Here is a 14,962-nt window from a genome sequence, read left to right on the forward strand (position 1 = left end):
GAGTTTTTGCATGTGAAACCATATATTTATAGGAATGCAAGTTTCTTCCTGGAATCGATAAATCAGAGAAGAAAAAAATCTTTATCATGTGAAATGTTGTTACATGTCAGATAATTATGCTATATGGGGATCACTTTTTTTTTGAGTGATTCATGGGAATCTGAAGTAAATGATTTAACATTATGAAATAGCAAAAACAATCAGAGGTTGATAAAATATCATTTCAGAGAAAGGATGTTCTTGTATCGTTCAAAATTTATACTGAAAATTGATAAAAAGAGGGTGAAAATTTGTTAAGTTTTCCTAGAGGCTTAAGAATTTCATCAGTTTGAGTCGTTAGACATTGAGGAGAATTATTAAATTTCTACCAGTAAGATATAAATTTAAGACAAGAATTCTTTGCTATAGAATTTCTCGCTGCTATCTGAGAGGAGAAAATCTTGAGTGTGTAAAAACTTGTTGGCTGTGCCTTATCAGCATCATGCACTGGCATGCATGGGTTTATCAGGGTTCATGTTACAGAAAACAATTCACATGGTAATGGGTCATTGTACAGCTATGCAAACTAGCGCAACTTTTCTCATGCAAACTGACAGAGTAAAAACCTTTTATTTTTGCTGAATCTGAATTATTTCTTCGTTAGAGAGCTTTGGTTTCAGAGAAATTTTAGCAGATCCACATAAAAGGGAGAAATTGTCACAGTTGTTTCAGGTGTTTCTGTAACTTTATTCTTAGATGCAAAGATTAATTTGAATGGAGAAAGTGGATTGTGCCCATTTTTTCCTGGCCACAAAAAATTTTGTACCCTCTCCCTACCCCAGAGATGAAAATCTGGCAGTTTCAATTTGATGTGAATGGGTGCCACAGCCTGGTAGCATTTCTTGAATATTATTCTAAATGCTTCCAGTGAACCAACTCCTAAATGTCATTTTAGTTGAGTCATGTAAAGTTTTTTTTACAGTTTTACTTATTCTGATAGGTAGATATCAGGTCTCGTTACTCAACAGAATCATTACAATGCTATTTAATGTTATGATACATTTATCTGTGACTCAATGTTTATAGTGGGTGGAGTAAGCCCTCATCATGTCTGACATTTTCTTATTCCTGGACTATTTTTTTCTGTCTGCTAGTCAGATAATTTTAACTTTACTTTCTACTTGATTTTCTGGGTTTTAACTTAGTTTGAGGATTCTTTTCACCAATTGAAATTCCAGTTCAGATAAAAAAGATAGTTTATTTCTAGTTGTAGGAGAAGGGAGCAGTAGAACAGTGGTAAAATTTTCCAAGTTCTATACTAAGGGTTGTTTTTCAGAACAAATGTAGAAATATTCAACAACATTTCAAAATAGTTCAACAAATATTCAGACAGTTGCTCCAAAATTGTTCAGAAATATTCAGACAAGGGTTCATGTTATTCAAGCAAATGCATAGATCATAGAGGACTGTGGTATTCAGAAAATAAGTTTTGTGCTGGCAGTTAGTTGAAGCAGACATGTAATGACATGGAAAAATTACAAACAAAAAGTTGTCCAGAGAATTTGCAATTGTCTAGTTTCATATAAATATTTACAGCATTTCATAACTACATAATACTGTATTATATTGACTTTGTGGGAATAAATATTATTTTCTGTTTTGTTTAATGTATACTCAGGAGAAATGTAAACATGGCCGCCCATCATGACTGTCATTTCTATTTTCACATTGTCAGAATTTTTAACATAGGGGAAGTATTAGAGAAGGAGAAAGTGACCTATGAGAGATACAAGGAAACTTCTTAAAATGTAACTGAAGTTTTGAGGACCTTAATCCAACAAATTTCTATGGTCCCAGCATTTTCTTTTGCATTCTTATAAAATGAAATAACCTGCAGGTAAGGACACCTGTTATACCTGATGTGCACAGGCCCTTCAGGTTAAATCATTATTCAGTGATACTACCAAACATAATAGAGCTCCTTCTAATGTTAAGATATCTTCTTTTATCCAACAACCTCTCTTAACTGACAACCTCTCTTGTACAACACCTGTCTTTGAATTAGTGGGTGCTGGTTAAGACAGGTTTTGTTAGTGATAAGCTTATTGTCCATTTCTGCTAACTCAACATGCTCCTTTAAATTTAATGTTGAAACTTAAAAAAAGCAGACTTTTGAGTTAAATGGATATGTATATGCCAGAACTTTAAGGACAGATTTTAAGTACTTGATTACAGGCCAAAAGCAGAAAAAAAGCTGATTTAATACACGCTGTTGAAATTTCACATCAGTTGAACTCATTTGCCCAAACTCATTAAATGGAACAAGCCATCCCTGACAACTACATGTTGGAAGGGTCAATTTCCTGTAATGCTACCTGCTAAAACATGCTTGTCCAACATGCTGGACTGACACATTCATGGCCGAACAAAAATGCCAAATGTTCAAGCTTAAGAAAAAACAACAAATTTCTTGTCAGTCAAAAATAAAAAAAAAAAACTGACATGTTTCTGGGCTGTTGTTTATCAGCAGTGTCTAAATTCTCAGCCTGGTGCAACAGAAATTTTTCCTTTCATTTTTTTAAGTGTTTACATATTCTGAATTTTTTTAGTATCTTTTTGGTCTCTATATTGTATCATAAATGACAGTGCATTTCAACAATGTCTGATTCCATCTCCATATGTTCTGAGCCATATGTCAAGCTTGCTTTTAGTGTGATCAGCCAGTTCTGCTGCCAGAATAGTTTTGTCAAAATAAATAAGAAAAATATGTAAACATGAATAGATAGTAGTTAAGTATTAAGTAAATTAGTTACAATTTAGTAAGCAGCATTTTGAGATTGCTAGCAAAAATTTTATACAAGACAAAAAAAATGAGAGTTTTGTTCTTTTCCATCATATCTGTAGTTAAAACAAAAAGAATTAAGGTAGTTTGAATTTTATAAAGCTTACTAGTTGGCAGCTGTAGATATACTGCAAATGTTGAGCAATAGATCAGCAAAAAATGTGAATTTTTCATGACACAAAATTTGTTTTAGATACTGAATATATGTATGTATATTTACCTAATTGGATTTACAATTGAAATCAAGTGGTTTTATCACCCTCTTCACATTTTTTTGCCCAAAGTTTCATCATATGACCTTTCTTTTAAAGCAATTCCATATGTGTGGTGTTAAGTCCATATTGAATGGGGAAAGAAAATAATATGTTTTATATGAAACCAGAGTGAGAAAAATACTTTATTCCAGTTGCAACAGATATTAATAACATTAAAATCTGGAAAAAATCAAATTGCATGACATTAAGTACATTAAGTGTAAGTAATTGTAAAAGAATGTTCTTTCCTGAGAAACAATTTGGAATGAACTAGGTGAAGATTGATAGATGGGTATCATACTAGGATTATGACATGCCCATTCATAAAGCAGACTAAATCGTGAAAAAATGAACATTATCATTATGTGCAATGTAAATTTGCACTGTATGATATAATTTTTACCCACTTGAGATGAGAAAATCAAATCATTAAATATAATTTGATTAATGTTTTTGTTCTTTCTTGTTTTATTCAAAACATAAATTTATGAAGTTGAAAATGGAGTGCCTTTGATTGAAATAAATTCTGGATATGTATTAAAAACATGTGCTGTTAATTGGAATATATTCTAGATATGAGATAATTGATATTAGATTTTGCTGTAACCATTATTTAATATGTTCAGATTGTTAGAGAGTGGCCTCCCTTGAAGAGCTGTTATAATACAGGACTGGTGATGTTATTTGACTTTTACTTGATGACCCAAAACTCTATTTTTGTGTATTTTCAGATCACTGAAGCTGGGAAAGACACTTTGCCATCATGGCTTACATTTAATGCATTGAAGACAGAACTGAAGGGAATTCCTGGGCCAGAAGACCTTAAGAAAGGTCAAATTTACTTGGAGGTCAAAGTCACTGGAGATGACAGCTCTCATGTTGAAGATGTTTTCGCTATTGATATACTAGACAATACAAATGGACCAATTGGTTCCGTCACGACCACAGGAGAGGATTCTCCGAAGGTTATAAGATGTAAGCGTGAGGAGCCCCAGACTATCGTTACTGTAGTAGTAGACACTGACCTCGGTCACTTAAACCCAGATGAGAAAATAAATCTCCTTGACAATATGGCCAGTCATCTTAATCTTGCCAAAGAAATGCTTAAACTTATGCCAGTAGGGAATAAACCAATGTTTGATAGCAGTGCCTTGGTTGTTGGTCCAGGTAATGCTAAAGTACCAAAAACAGCAGGAGCATTGGTGTCTTGGATCGTTGGCTGCGGGCAAGTTGATAATGGTCACATGTCCACCCTTCAGCAAATGGAATCTGCTGCAGCTAATGGTGATATGACCGCAGCTATGGGACATGATATCATTGGCTGGCATGTTACAAACACGCGGTTTCAGGTGAAACCAAGGAGACGTCGCCAGGCAACAGCAACTCAAAGTTTATCACCACCCGTACCAACTACAATAGAGGCTACAAGTACTGAACAGATAGCAGCCACATCAGTTTCCATCGCACCTACCAAAACAATAGAAGTGAAACCAACGGCAATGCCAGAAACCTCTACAAAACCTGCCGCCACTTCAACATCAGCCATTATTCAGCCATCAGAAGCAACAAAGACAACTTCATCATCTTCTGTAGCTACAGAAATCTTGCCCACGAAAACATACACTATGACGTCTTCTGAAACAACAACAACAACTAAGGTTACCCCATCTACAACAACCACCACCACCAGGAGTACTGTAGAAACAGAAGCACCAACAACAAAACCATCAACAAAACCAACAACCCCATCAACAACAACTGAACGTAAAACTATGAAACCTACACCTGAAGAGCCTTGTCCACTGGGCGGAGTGAGAAAACCTCCAGTAGTAAACAAAAGATTGGAGGACCAGAAACTTACTGCTGGATCTATTATTAGAATGAAAATACCAAAAGACACTTTTACCGATTGCTATGACGACAGCACAAATGAACTTGACCTGAAAATTACATTCAGTAATGATGAAAAATTACCAGATGGTTTCTGGCTTCAGTTGAACAACCGAATATCTCGACCAGATATTCTTATCATGAATCCACTCAATGCTGATGCTGGGAGTTATACATTCAAATTAACTGCATCCAATTTTTATGAAAAGACAGCAAGTCATAATTTTGTTGTAGTTGTTGAAGGACAGGAAATGATGACATCGCCACCAAATCATGAACTGAGTATGACCATTGACACAGACTATAATAAATTCATGAGAAGTTTAGATAACAGAATTGAGTTGTCAAATAAAGTGTCTAGAATATTTGGCGATAAGAACTCTAACTCTCTTGCAGTTACAAGATTAGAAAAGGGATCAGTAGTTTATGCTTGGACAAATAATTCTATGGCAAGTAATGATTGCCCGACAGAAGATTTGAAAGCTCTGTTTGATAAAATGTTCAACAAGGATGGAACACTTACTGAGAATGCACTAGATTCCTTGCAGCCATACAAAATTAATGCGGCAGCAGCTCAACCACTTGGCTCATGTACAAACAATCCAGACTTTCCAAAGAGAATGATGGGTGTAAAAGTTACAACGACACCAAAACCAACTAGAAAAGCAACTACAGAAAAGAAAACCACCTCTTCAGAAGAGGCAACAACAAAAAACACAAATATGCCAAAATCCAAACCCACAGTTAAACCATCGACAGAAAAAACTACTGAGGCAGTCGCAGCCGCAGGAGCTGGTAGTGGGGGAAGCGATATATGGATAACAACTGTTGTTCCAGCCATAGTTGTTGTTATAGTACTTATTATTGCTCTAATAATCGCATGCTGTTTGTACAGGAAAAGAAGGAAGGGTAAAATGAAGTTGGAGGAGAAAAATAAATTTGCAAACAGCAAGGGTGTACCAGTCATCTTTGCAGATGAATATGATGAAAAACCAAATGACTCTACCCATCCTCTCATCCTCCAGGATGAGAAACCGCCAATGCCACCACCGGAATATCAACGTGCGTCAAGTGAAACTAGTGGTAATTCTAATTCTACTCAACCAATAGAAGATAAAGACATTGAGGAGATAGAAATGGAGGATACTTCTGAAAGAGCCCCTCTCTATTCTCCTCCCCCTCCAGTGACAGCTTCTAATAATAGTAAACCCCCACATGTACAGTCATCAAGGGGACCACCACCTTATGTGCCTCCATAATATTCATTTCCTGAAGAGTATTTTTCAAATGAATATATAAATGTATTCTGTAGTGGATTTCTTTTTATACAATAGTTCATATGCTCGACAAATGTGTTGTGCTAGGTAAAAACTGCAAGTTTGAAGTGGGAAAGCGTTGCATAGAGATTCAAAACAATGATATTATATTGATGTGTTTATGCCTGTTTGTACAGGGGCACAGCTGAAGGTTACAATATCTGTGTAATTGGTTCCTGATTTAAGACTAAAGCTACAGTGTTTGGACTTCATGAGCCGTGATCTGCTGGTTCCAGTCTAAAGTGCTTCAGGTGTTCAAACAGTTTTCTGGTTCCAGTTGCAGTGTTTCTGGTTCCAGTTGCAGCATATCTGGTTCCAGTGGCAGCTTTCTGGTTCCAGTTACAATGTCTTTTGTTCCAGTGGCAGCTTTCTGGTTCCAGTTACAATGTATCTGGTTACAGTGGAAGTGTTTTGGTTCCAGTGGCGTCATTCTGGATCCATTGGCAGTGTTCCTGGTTTCAGCTGCAGCATTTCTGACTGCAATTTCAAGTAGCAGAACTTCTGGTTCCAGTTGAAGCATTTTTGGTTCTTATAGCAATGTTCATTGTTCCAGTTGCAAAGTTTCTGTTTCCAATTGATTACTATGGTTGCAGTGTTCCTTTTTCAAGGATAGGAATTGTATTTAAAGTTGTAATTAAGTTTTAAAGGCCAGCGCACTAATTTAGCCATCAGTGCAAATACTATAAGACTGGAAATAAGTTATCTAAATTTGTTGATTTTTTTTTCAAGGTCAAGTTAAAAGAATGAAGCAAGATTTAGCTTTGTTTAAAATTTTGTGTATGGGTTACATGAGTCTCCATTGCATGTATTTATGTAAGAGAAGTAACTCTGCAGTTAAAAAAATATGGTTGAAGGAGTGGCCTCCCTTGGTGCTGCGGAAATTTGTTGTATAATGTTTTGATTTGAAGTTTGCTTGTGCTATGTGTAGATAAGAAGTATTGGAATATAAATATTATTATATTATGCTGCAGCTATATACTTGCTTATTTGAAATGTACAGTACCATCCCTTTGATGGAAATGTTGTGTTTTGTTGTTTTATTTTAAAATGGGAGCAGCCTGTTGATATGCAAATTTTCAGAATTAATATTGAATAAGAAGCACTATATTTAAGCTTCGTTACTGGAGAATGCTCTAAAATAGGCATCATTAATGTATTTGAATTTTGATAGTTGGTTACATACAAAATGACAGTGTTATTGAATTTATGCTGAAAATTTGGGTGCATCAGTAACCTCCCTTAGTTGATAATTTTCCATTTGTAAAAAGACTAATGGTTGAGCAGGGGGAATAAGTTTGAAGGTAAATTGATGAAATATGTAGTGTACATGTACCACTGCCAATATTTTGGACACTAAGTAAAAAAAAAAAAAATGTGCAAGTATTTTCTTGTACTTTTTTCTGTTAAGATTTTTTAGGTATTCATTCTAATGTATATTTATTGATTTTTAATCTTTTTGAAGAAAAAAAAGCAACACATAGTTTTAGTTTTAGAAAGATGTTTTAGCAAACAAATTTGTAGAATAAACTATGCTTTCATGTTGCGAGTTTTATGTTGGGGTTATTGTTAATTACAGTAGATTGTTTATTTTTGCAGGGACACACAGTCCTGAAACAGTCCTGAATATATACTTGTATAATCTCAAAAAATAGTTTCAAATGCATTACACAGATTTTCCAGTTCATAATGTTACATATGAAATTACAAAAGATGAGGCATTGCCCAACCTAGAGCAGGGTGTTATTTTTTTTTTCTATCACATAATAGAGCTGCATGTTTTTGAATAGTTATGTTTTAGACTGTGAAATTTACAAAATATTATTTTGTTATTTTGATATGATAAGAAATCATGATTTGATGCAGTTACGGTAATTTTTCAACTGCAGCACAATAGCCGCAGATATGTTGATAAACCATTTAGGCATAAAAAAAATAAAATTGTTTGTTTCCGGTATCCTGACCTATCCTAAATATTTGACCCGACCCTAAATGTTTTTATGACCTTCGAGAATATTTTTTTCAACTTTTTAACAAAAAGTTGCAAAACTGCACTTTTTATGCTTTAAACATGGTCAGTGATGTTAGAAATCAACTTACTGATGCTCTACATTCATAACCCCCTTATTTGTATTCATTTTTTGACACAAAAATAATTTCCGAAAAGTCTCACTTTATAAAAAAAAATCCAAAAAAAACAAATTTCTGACCTACCTACCCTAATTTTTTTGAGTATGTTACCGGAAACAAAGGATTTTTTAAGGCCTTATTATAATTCTATCTCCACTTCCTGCAAAGTACGCAGGGCTCATATTAATTTATCTACATGTTACATCTGAAGTTTAACCTTTGTGATTTGCCTTTTCGACCAGTGCAGACCAAGATCAGCCTGCACATAGCCTGCTGGATTCAAGTGATTATGCCTTTATGACCTGTGCAGCACTAAACATGGTCTGCACTGTTTGCTGTTCAGTCAGTAAATTTTCAGTGAACAACCCTTTGAATAATAAGTGGTGCTGCCCAAATTGAATGATGGACCAGTCCATTTTAGAAATTTAGCAGGATAAGAGTTAAAGCATTAGCCTTTAAGCTGCTGGCTTTTCTTTTTTGATGTTTTGTTGTTAAATCATTTGCAGATTTCAATGAAACTTTGTATAATTGTACCTTGTACATGTACTGGTAGCTCTATAAAAAGTCAGTAGTATGAATGTTTTATAAACAAAATTAAGTCAAACTGAATATTTTGCATTCTTAGGTATGAATCTTAATTTCAGACTTCCATTGTTTATGAACAGGTGCTTAGAGTTATTCTGTAACAAGTTGAATGAAAAATATTGTATGCATGTTTACAAAACCATACAGGAACCAAAGGTTGTGTTTTTACACTATATTGTTTTGATTGAGAAAGCTATCTCATGTTTTACACTTATATTTACAACTTCTTAGTGTGTTCATTCATTTTAAAGAAATGTTAGTGAATTTTTGTTGTTGTTGTTATTCAGTTGTGCTTTCTGCCTTTTATAAAATAGTCCATTAGATCCCTGTTGTAATATAATTTTTATTCAGAAATACAAATTTAGTACAGGTTTGCTAAATCTTTTGAAGAGTTTCACCGGTTCTTCCTTGATGAAAAGTTTTAAGATGTAGCTTGTTTTCTATCATTTAATGCCACTAGTTTGTGCTGTATATATTTTTAAAATGCACAGTTAGAATATCGTGTATCAGTCAGACATAAAATTGATCAAGGGGAGCTAAACAGACTTTGCCTGTTTGCTAGTGTTTTCCAGGTAATTCCCCTTTTAACATTTCACTCACTGAACATTTTAATAAAAAGCATATGTTAGCTACTTTGTTAATGTTAGGTAATTTGAACATAGGTAATTTTAATATTTTCATACCTCTTAAAGAGTTTTTCAACAAAGAAATATTTAAAACATCACCATTTATCTTTGTACCATTTGTCTTTTGTCTGAAAAATTTTAACTTTTAAACATCTTGTAATCAGTATTTTATTCATTTACATCATATTGAGTTTAACTACAATGTACTTTCATATATTTACTTTCTCGCAAACATTTTTTTTCTACAAAGTCTTCTTTTTTTGTATCAGTGCATATTTTATTATGTATATAAGTATAATAAATGTAAAATTTCATATTTTAGCAAGAAGATTATGTTGTGTAAATGGATGTGTATGAAGTAAGGTTAATTCATCACTTGTTAATGTTTCACAGCTTCGTGCTTAGACTGAAAATATATTTGGAAAATATTTACATGTCAGGCTTGAATAAAAAGGTTTTGGCTTCCCGGTTGAGTGGTGATGGTCACATGCCTTCCATTGCTTAAGGTACAGAACCCACAGGACTTCTTTAATAACGGCCATTTACAGGTTACTTCACTAGATGTCTGTCCTGGCCAGATGCCTGTCATTTCTATTTGTTTGCCCTAGCTAGGTGCCTGTCATTTCTATTTGTTTGCCCTAGCTAGGTGCCTGTCATTTCTATTTGTTTGCCCTAGCTAGGTGCCTGTCATTGCCTATGGAACACATGCATTTTCCTGGGAAGTCATCATAATATGCAAATTATGTCAGTTGAAAAAATCCCAACAAACCAAGATAAACCTACGGCTTGGCATAAAATATGTTTATGTTACAAATTCACATATTTCAATCTGTATAAATGAAAAGAAGTCATTTGATTTTTTTTTTCAAGAATGAATGTGTATTCTAGTATAACTATGTACGTGCACTTGTCAGTGTCATGACAGATTCGTCATCCCTTCATAATAATTGAACACATATTTATTATCAGAATATGAAAATAAAACATTTCCTGACAACTTGTATTTTTGTTTTTATTGACCAGATTCTACAGTCTTTGCAACCCTCAAATCAAAGACATGGCTACACTGGAGAGGGTGGTTGGAGTATTATCTGAAACTACCAAGTTCTGTTATCTCCCTGTCTCGTTATCTCCTGCCCCAAATACTGGAGAAAGATACTGAAGTATAGTATGTCTGTCAGTCTGTACATTGCACTTTCTTTCCATATAATAACTTGTAAAGGGAATGATGTTGTGTAGTAGTGCAACTTGTAAGGAGATATAACAGATTTTGCTTCAGCCCTCAATATGTCAGTAAATGGAAGGTCACTTAGATATTGTACAATTTTGGACAACAAATTATGAGAGAAGTAGTCTGATGATGCAGTCCATCCTAGAGAAACACTTGAGTTGCTGGAGAAATGAAGGCTTAGTGCAAAACTGCTGTATCTTGTTCTTTATTTATATACAGTTACAATAGTTAATTAAGCTATTGGCCCTTGCACTGGAATTGTGATTTCTTCCTGGAGTATAAATTCTTAAGTTAATAAGAAACATTTTGAAGCATAACTTATGGAATTAGTAAATATTAATTTTGTCTGTTTACCCTTGCTGATAACATTGGTAACAATTACTATGCTTGAATATAAGAACAAGATTTATGACGTAAAACCTGTGAAAAGATCTTTTGGTAGTACAGAATAAAACCAAGCAACATAAAAGCAGACTCTGTTTGACTGCATGTACCCTTGGAGCCTCCTTGCACTGGCTTACTCTATTACTACATGATCCCAAAGTACCAGAAAATATAACATCACTGAGCCCTAGTTCAAGGAAACCGATTATGCAACTGCCACATGGCACTTAAAGACTGTTTTTGTGATAGTTAATAAATCTCTCAAAAGATCCTATGGAAACCTAGAACTCAACCAAGCAAAATTATAACAGACATGGTTTGACAGAGTATGTGAAGGATTGTAATTTAAACTGAAAGACCAAAAGAAGCAACATTATAGACCTCTGAAACATATCAGTAAAGAAAAAATGAATTGATAACACCAAGTTCATACCAGAGATAACATAATTTTGATGAAACTTTATTTCGGTTATTCGCAACTACATTATGTATTGAAATAGTTTTAGGAATGAAAATTACTTGATACATTATATACATATTTTTTTAGCTCACCTGTCACAAAGTGACAAGGTGAGCTTTTGTGATCATGCGGTGTCCGTCGTCCGTCCGTGCGTCCGTAAACTTTTGCTTGTGACCACTCTAGAGGTCACATTTTTCATGGGATCTTTATGAAAGTTGGTCAGAATGTTCATCTTGATGATATCTAGGTCAAGTTCGAAACTGGGTCACGTGCCATCAAAAACTAGGTCAGTAGGTCTAAAAATAGAAAAACCTTGTGACCTCTCTAGAGGCCATATATTTCACAAGATTTTCATGAAAATTGGTCAGAATGTTCACCTTGATGATATCTAGGTCAAGTTCGAAACTGGGTCACGTGGGGTCAAAAACTAGGTCAGTAGGTCTAAAAATAGAAAAACCTTGTGACCTCTCTAGAGGCCATATTTTTCACAAGATCTTCATGAATATTGGTCAGAATGTTTATCTTGATGATATCTAGGTCAAGTTCGAAACTGGGTCACGTAGGGTCAAAAACTAGGTCATTAGGTCTAAAAATAGAAAAACCTTGTGACCTCTCTAGAGGCCATATTTCTCAATGCATCTTCATGAAAATTGGTCAGAATGTTCATCTTGATGATATCTAGGTCAAGATCGAAACTGGGTCACGTGGGGTTAAAAACTAGGTCAGTAGATCTAAAAATAGAAAAACCTTGTGACCTCTCTAGAGGCCATATTTTTCATGAGATCTTCATGAATATTGGTCAGAATGTTCACCTGGATGATATCTAGGTCAAGTTCGAAACTGGGTCACGTGGGGTCAAAAACTAGGTCAGTAGATCTAAAAATAGAAAAACCTTGTGACCTCTCTAGTGGCCATATTTCTCAATGGATCTTCATGAAAATTGGTCAGAATGTTCACCTTGATGATATCTAGGTCAAGTTCGAAACTGGGTCCTGTGCTGTCAAAAACTAGGTCAGTAGGTCTAAAAATAGAAAAACCTTGTGACCTCTCTAGAGGCGATATTTTTCAATGGATCTTCATGAAAATTGGTCAGAATATTTACCTTGAAGATATCTCGGTCAAGTTCGAAACTGGGTCACGTGGGGTTAAAAACTAGGTCAGTAGATCTAAAAATAGAAAAACCTTGTAACCTCTCTAGAGGCCATATTTTTCATGAGATCTTCATGAATATTGGTCAGAATGTTCATCTTGATGATATCTAAATCAGATTCGAAACTTGGTCACGTGGGGTCAAAAACTAGGTCAGTAGGTCTAAAAATAGAAAAAACCTTATGACCTCTCTAGAGGCCATATTTCTCAATGGATCTTCATGAAAATTGGTGAGAATGTTCACCTTGATGATATCTAGGTCAGGTTTAAAAGTGGGCCACGTGCCTTCAAAAACTAGGTCATTAGGTCAAATAATAGAAAAACCTTGTGACCTCTCTAGAGGCCATATTTTTCAATGGGTCTTCATGAAAATTGGTCAGAATTTTTTATCTTGATGATATCTAGGTCACATGTGCTCAAAAACTAGGTCACTATGTCAAATAATAGAAATAACGATGTCATACTCAGTTGAACGCTGGGTCATGTGGAGATAGGTGAGCGATTCAGGACCATCATGGTCCTCTTGTTTCCAAAAGCCGAAGTGCATGCTGCATACAAAATTCCATTATAGACAAGGGAATGCACACTTATTATTAAAGAGTAGTGCTATTCTTTTGAAAATTCTCAGTGACAAAGAGCTTAACTACATTGTATATGTAATAATGGTAATGGACATAGAAATGAATTCTACTGGGACAATGCAGGAAATAATGGAACATCAAAGAGAAATGTGCTATAATGCCAGTCTCTGTTATGTACAAATGTATATGAGGTTAATGAAGCTGAAAATGTACATGTCATTTTGGTATATTTTTGAGCAGAATAATAATCATAATAACAATAGCAAACACATGGTACTGGACATTTCAACAGCCATAACACGATATTATTACATAGTTATGTAAAGATTTTATAATCCGTCTACACCATGGTTTTCTTTTATTGCATGATGTTTTTTTTTTCTGAAAGGCAACATGGGGGCATTGAACCAACAATATATAATGTAAAATCATTTGCCACTCTTCAGAAAAATTTTGTTTGTGTACTTCTATCAAGAGCGTCTTTGTGAGGTCCTCTCTCAAATTTGTTCAAATGAAGATGCTTGGCCCCTTTAAGGAGCTGATGGAGCTTAAAATAGAAATACTGTTAACAACTTCTTCTTATGAACCACTTAATTGATCTTCATCAGTCCTAGTCTTTAGCATCATTGTAAGGTTCTCTCTCAATTTTGTTTAAAAGGGGCACTTGGCCCATTAGCGGTAAAAGTGGAAATCCCTGTAAACGACTTTGTCTCATTAACTACTTGATGGATTTACATCAAACTTAGTAGCTGACCCAACTTTAAGGTCCTCTCCCAATTTTTATATCAAATATGGTTACTCCACTCCTTTAACGGGCCACTAGAGCTAATGAGCTTTCCACATGAACTGCTAGATGGATCTTCATTAAACTTGGTCATTAGCATCAGTGTAAGGTCCTCTGTCAGTTTTGTTTAAATGGGTGCATTTGCCCATTGCTGCTAGAGCTAAGAAAAGAAACACCTTTAAATGGCTTCTTCCCATGAACCACTTGATGGATTCTCATCAAACTTGGTCTGTAGCATTATTGTAAGGTCCTCTCGCAATTTTGTTCAAATGGGGGCCCTCTCAACCCTCAACCCCTTTTCAGAGGCCGCCAAAGCTAAAAACAAAAATGCTTTTAAGCAGCTTCTAGTGAACAGGTTGATAGATCTTCATCAAACTGTATGTAACACCTTTATAAATTCCTCTCTTCATTTTGTCCAAAAAGGGTGCAGTTAGCCTATTTTTGGCCACTACAGCTAAAGATAGAAATACCTTTATGCAACTTTTTCTCACGAAGTGCTTGATAGATCTTCCTCACACTTGGTCTGTATAGCATTCTTATAAAATCCTCTCTTGATTTTTTTAATTTGGGCACTTGGCCCATCTAAAGGGACACTCGATGTAAAAATAGAAATATAACCTTGAATGCTGGGCAGAACTTCATTACACTTGGTCTTCAGCATCCTTGTAAGGTCCTCCCTAAAATGTTTTGTGCTATGTTTTACAGCTATTTCCATTCATGATTCAGTCTGACATACATATATTCAAGGTCAAAT

At 34.8% G+C, this 14,962-nt stretch overlaps 1 protein-coding gene across 14 annotated transcripts in view; it reads left to right on the plus strand.

Moving 5' to 3' along the window:
• The window catches only part of LOC123528687 (dystroglycan 1-like), a 119,648-nt gene extending 109,032 nt beyond the window's left edge, over positions 1-10,616 (plus strand). For 12 of the 14 annotated variants that reach the window (XM_045308605.2, XM_045308604.2, XM_045308611.2 and 9 more), the window contains one exon: positions 3,807-10,616. In XM_045308605.2, coding sequence (XP_045164540.2) covers positions 3,807-6,224 — 2,418 coding nt within the window. In that variant the 3' untranslated portion in view covers positions 6,225-10,616. The remainder of the gene's footprint in view (positions 1-3,806) is intronic. The other 2 variants (XR_008366870.1, XR_008366871.1) reach the window with 2 other exon arrangements.
• The last annotated feature ends 4,346 nt before the right edge of the window (positions 10,617-14,962 follow it).

Source organism: Mercenaria mercenaria, chromosome 13, assembly GCF_021730395.1.
Source record: "Mercenaria mercenaria strain notata chromosome 13, MADL_Memer_1, whole genome shotgun sequence".
NCBI classification, from domain to species: Eukaryota; Metazoa; Mollusca; class Bivalvia; order Venerida; family Veneridae; genus Mercenaria; species Mercenaria mercenaria.